This window comes from Hippocampus comes, unplaced genomic scaffold, assembly GCF_001891065.2.
Source record: "Hippocampus comes isolate QL1 unplaced genomic scaffold, H_comes_QL1_v1.1 scaffold9, whole genome shotgun sequence".
NCBI classification, from domain to species: Eukaryota; Metazoa; Chordata; class Actinopteri; order Syngnathiformes; family Syngnathidae; genus Hippocampus; species Hippocampus comes.
In genome coordinates this window covers 2,984,083-2,989,462 of record NW_017805275.1, presented here as the reverse complement: position 1 = coordinate 2,989,462, position 5,380 = coordinate 2,984,083, and the positions used below count along the sequence as shown (strand labels likewise).

The following is a 5,380-nucleotide window of genomic DNA, read 5'->3' as shown; positions in this document are numbered from 1 at the left end:
TGTGTGTGTGTGTGTGTGTGTGTGTGTATATATACATATATATACACACACACACACACACACACACATTTAGAATGTTTCGGGTCCACCCTCGATGAGAGTTATATGAAACCAAGTTCTCCCTGTAAGCAGATAGTGATGTTTGGGAGATTGGAACTAAATTATATTTTTCAACCGTAATCATTTCAATCAGAATCATCTATCAAAACCAAGAGTGCCAGTTAATACAACCTGTGAAAAACCCCACTGAATTAACTTCTTTGCTTTAAAAGAATTTAATGTACAGTGTACTAGCCTCCATCATGATTAAGTGTTAACCTTGCTTCATGAAGGGAGCATATCCTGTGGTGCAGTTGGATTATACGGTTGTTTATACAATACATTGGTGTGTGTGTGTGTGTGTGTGTGTGTGTGTGTGTGTGTGTGCATGCGTATGTCTCTCTCTTTCTCTTGCTCTCTCTATGTCTGTCTGATTGCCTGTCGATCGGTAGAGAAGGAAAGACTAAATTCTGCCAGAGATTTCAATTCTTTGCTTCTCCAGCTCCTTCTTGCATTCCCGATTCATTTCCAGTCCGTTCATATAAAAAGAGGCAAACTTACCCATCCTTTTGTGCACATCTGAGGCTGCATTCAACTGTCTTTCTCCGCAGACTTTTTGAGCAACCACATGGAAAAAAAATCCAAATGGAGTGAACCTTTTTGGAAAAGCGCAAAATGAACCAATCGCTTTTGAAATGAAACAAGACTGAGCCCACGCAGAGAGAAAATCATTTCCATGTCCCAAGATGTTTATTCCAGTTTTTCTTAGCTGTCCCATAAAATCCAGTCGTGGTTTAAATTGTCGTCTTCATCCGGCAATCTCTAGAAGTAGAGCTGATCTTTTTAAGTTGAGCAGTTGCAGTCCCTGCGAATCTGATAAAGGTTCTCCTCCTCCCTTTTTTTCTTTTTTACTTCCTTTCCACTGCAATGATGTCAGATCAGCCTGTCACTTCAAGATCAAGCGTTTCTCCTTTCTGCGCTCTAGTCCATCACCCCTAACTTGTTGATGGCATCCAAAGAATCAGCTTCTGACGCCAGCTAAGTCCTAACATTGCCTCCGCAGAGCCCTCATCTGCTTGCTGAGACACAAGAAGAGAGGAAAAAAAAGCCAAGCAGGGTGCCGGGGATGTTATTCTGTGCTTTTTGTTGCAGCCACTCAGTGCTACAGAGTGGTGGCAGCCTGGCGTCGACCATCACTACTCTTTCTCTCTCTCTTTTTCTCTCCCACTCACACAACCCTCTCGCTCGCTCGCTTGCTCTCTCTCACTGTTCAGTCACTTGCTCCCTGCCTCATATCACTGCTTTTGTGCATCCAGTCTTCTTTTCCGCCCCCACTTCTTCCCACTGACTTGTCATGATCAGAATATTGATATTTTTTAACGTGCTGGGGTGGCCTGCTATCTAAATTAACCACACTTGTAAATTGAAGCCTTGCTTTGTTGGTCATGATGTACAGGTCTGTGGTCTGTTGAAAGTGACATTAAATTAAAAAAAAAAATATATATATATATATAGATAGATAGATAGATAGATAGATAGATAGATAGATCATATTTCTTGAGGAATGCATTACAGCAGTATTAATGGAGTATCAAGCTATGTTAAGATCATTTTCATATCCTGACAAAATTGTAGTCATGTTAAGCACCCGCATAGTGTATCGAAAAATTAGTGCAAGCCTTGAGCATTTTTAAAACCCCAGTACTGTTTGCTAAACAATGAACGACAAAGTGAGATTGAATTACCAAACTACTATTTGATATTGAACAAATAGATTGAATACAGTTATTTTGACCCTGTTTAGAACGTCACAATATTTTGCACGGCAAACCTTACTTTTCCCTAATTTATCAATTTAATATTTGAAGCGCTGTGCACAGTACTTATCACGAACTAGATTTGTGACAGTCCAAGTTACCAGGCATGAAGTAAATGTTTTCTATATACAGTCGGAATAAGGAACAGTAATCCATCCAAGAACTATATTACTTGTCTCATTACGTTGGGGTGAGCTGGAATTAATCTCACCTGACTTTGGGCTACACAGGGAACACCCTGGACTGGTCTCCCGCCAATTGCAAAGCAGAACAATTAGAATATTGGAATCCCTGCTTCCGTACTGCATTAAAGGGTGATCTAAAATATCGTATCGATTCATAAACACAAGAGTAAGTTCTCATTAATCATGACAATTTAATGTTTCACTGTTTGTGTACTAAGTATAAATAATATTTTTTGTATAAATTGAACGGCTGAAATAATTGCCTTTTCTTCAATACTCTTCATTTGCGTTGCACCTGTAGACAAACAACCAAGCACCGTATTTTCACGACCATTCGGCGCACCGTATTGTTGGGCGCAGTCTCAGTAACGGGTGCTATTTCTGTATTTGACACATACACAAAACGCACTATATTATTGGGCGCAGCCAGGCATGGTAAAACATACGCCAGCTTAAACATACGGCATGCATGCACGCACACTAAAAACACGTTAGCTTGAAGCATACGGTAGCATGCATGCACGCTAAAACATACCAGGTATGTTAGCTTAAAGCATACGGAAGCAGCTAAGACATACGGACACACGCTAAAAACACGTTTTTAAAAAGGCAACGGAAGCAAAACTGAGTTTGGTTGTACTTTATTTAGCCATTTTACAATGTACTCATACGACTGGTACCTGCTAGGGGCGTGCCTTTAGCATCCTCTTACACGCCCACCCTTCACTTATTGGCGGACTTCCGCATGCCTGTCGTCACTCACGTCCGCCTTTTCTCTATATAAACAGCGTGTCGGCCAGAAGTGCTCTCAGTCAGGCTTTGGAACTCGGCGCATACACTAGACGCTCCGCATTATAAGGCATCCTGTCCATTTTGGAGAAAATTTAAGACTTTTAATGGCGCCTTATAGTCGTGAAAATACGGTAGTCTGATTCAAACACATGAAAAACTTGCAGACATCACTCACCCGAATTAGAAATCTGGGAGATAGTCGGACAGCTAGAGAAAACCCACACAAGAACAGGGATAGCATGCAAATGTAACACAGGCATGCCAGAGGTGAGGTTCGCAATTTAGAACAGTGAGGCAGACGTGCTCACAACTAGTACACCATTCTGCTGAATCGATAGAGTAATCAAATTTAAAAATTGAGCATTCAGAATTCTGTTGGTTGTATGGAATTACTTGCTGATATGATCTTGAATCAAGTGAGCTAATATGGAGTGTACTGGCAGCAGATGTGCTTTAAGTTTGGCTACAACTATATATATATATATATATATATATATATATGTGTGTGTGTATATATATATATATATATTTATATATATATATGTGTGTGTGTGTGTGTGTATATATATGTATGTATATATGTATGCTCTCAGCCGCATCAGTGATACTGCGTATGGCTCTCCTCTTTCTCTCTCCCTCGATGCCGAAACTGCTGAAGGCTCTGGCCAAGGAACGGGCTGCAAATCCTCTGCATCCAACTTCCACGGGGAAACACCTTGCTCTCCAACCAGCCTGCTGACAATTGCTGACCAGTCCTGCGTACTTGGAGAGTTTCCTCTCAAAGGCCTCTTCCAAGCGATCTTCCCACGGAACTGTCAGCTCCAGCAGGACAGCTTGCTTGGTGGACTCAGACACCAGGACAATGTCTGGTCGCAGAGTGGTGACTGCAATATGGCTGGGGAACTTCAGCTGATGTTCAAGGTCCACCAACAACTGCCAGTCTCTTGCAGACGTCAGAATGCCTGCAGAGGATGTTCTTCTGGCAGGAGTTGCCGTGTCCCCAGCTCTGACAAAGGCAATGGTTTTCTTGGAGGGTCGGAACTGCTTTGCCCACTCAAGTCCTGTGCTGATGGCTTCAGCGATGGTCTTAAGGACTTGGTCATGCCTCCACCTGTACCGTCCATCTCCAAGTGCCCTTGTACAGCAACTGAGGATGTGTTCCAGGGTTCCTCGCTTGGAACACAATGGGCATGCTGGTGTCTCTGCTATGCCCCATGTGTACAGGTTTGACGGGCTTGGCAGCACATCATACACTGCCCGGATAAGGAATTTTATGCGTTGAGGCTCGGCTTTCCAGAGCTCAGCCCAGGTCACTTTCCTCTCAACCGCATTCTCCCATCTCGTCCAAGCTCCCTGTTGCTTCATTCCCACTGCCTTGCAGGTTCTCGTCTCCTCCACTGCTGCTCTCACCTCCTCCTGAACAAGATGTCGCCCTTCCTTCCCCTTGGTGTTCATTTGGGGGGTTGGAAAAGATCCTAGCCCAGCTCGACCTCGTGTGACCACTCCCACCAGGCTCCTGTGACGCAGCCTTGCATCTGCCTCTTGAACTGCTTCCTCTGCCTTCCAATTCCTGCCAGTCCTCACTTGGATCCCTGCTTTAGCCACCATCGGATCACTTGAGTCCCTGTACTGAACCACTTCTCTGGCTCTCGATACCTTGAATTCCTCCTCCAAGGACTTGAAGGGCAGTTGCAGTTTGTTGGTGTTCCCGTAGAGTGCAATGCTGCTCAGGCTCCTTGGTAGCCCCAGCCATCTCCGGAGGTGGTTGCTGACTCTCCTCTCTAAGGTCTCAACTGTAGAGATAGGGACCGCGTAGACAAGGAGGGGCCACAGGATCCTGGGGAGAATGCCATGTTGGTAAACCCATGCTTTAAACTTCCCAGGTAGGCCGGACTTGTCCACGGATTTCAGCCAGCCATCCAACTCAGTACATGCTGACTGGATAGATGTTGTGTCTCTCAGAGAGCAGTCAAAGACCTTTCCCAGGCTCTTGACTGGCTTTTCTGTGATAGTTGGAATGGCTGTGCCTGAGATGTTAAACCGGAACTTGTCTTCTACCTTCCCTTTCCTCAGCACCATTGATCTGGATTTGGCGGGTTTGAAACGCATCCGGGCCCACTCCACCAGCTTTTCGAGTCCCTTATATATATACATACAGTAAATATTCCCATCCCCGGAATTCTATGAAAAGGAATATCCTTCACCCGGAACAAAAGCCTGTGCATTAACATTTTGACTACGATATTACACGTTACCGGAACTTACGTAAGCGGAAATTCCACTACCCGAAACCCGGATGGAGACGTCATGCCTGCCGCGGGAGCTTAAATACACGCAACGCCCATCCGATGCTTCGGAGCGACGACACCGAGACACATTTTCACTTTTCGATGTCGTTTCGATCATCAGATTCGAAACGACGACGTGTAAGTGAGTTTTTATTGGCGTGCGTTTTACTGTAATTGTGAATGATTTTAACTTTATTCACTTAACGTCCTGTAGAACGCGGCCCTAGCTTAAAAGCAGCACCCACTCGACACGACCGAA

The 5,380-nt window shown here is 44.4% G+C and overlaps 2 protein-coding genes across 4 annotated transcripts in view; one reads left to right on the top strand and one right to left on the bottom strand.

The window, feature by feature from the left end:
- The window catches only part of lrrtm2 (leucine rich repeat transmembrane neuronal 2), a 5,577-nt gene extending 4,056 nt beyond the window's left edge, over positions 1-1,521 (bottom strand). The window contains exon 1 of the mRNA XM_019869917.1: positions 601-1,521. Coding sequence (XP_019725476.1) covers positions 601-817 — 217 coding nt within the window. The 5' untranslated portion in view covers positions 818-1,521. The remainder of the gene's footprint in view (positions 1-600) is intronic.
- Positions 1-5,380, top strand: part of ctnna1 (catenin (cadherin-associated protein), alpha 1) — a 75,795-nt gene that overhangs the window by 30,241 nt on the left and 40,174 nt on the right. The window lies entirely within an intron of this gene.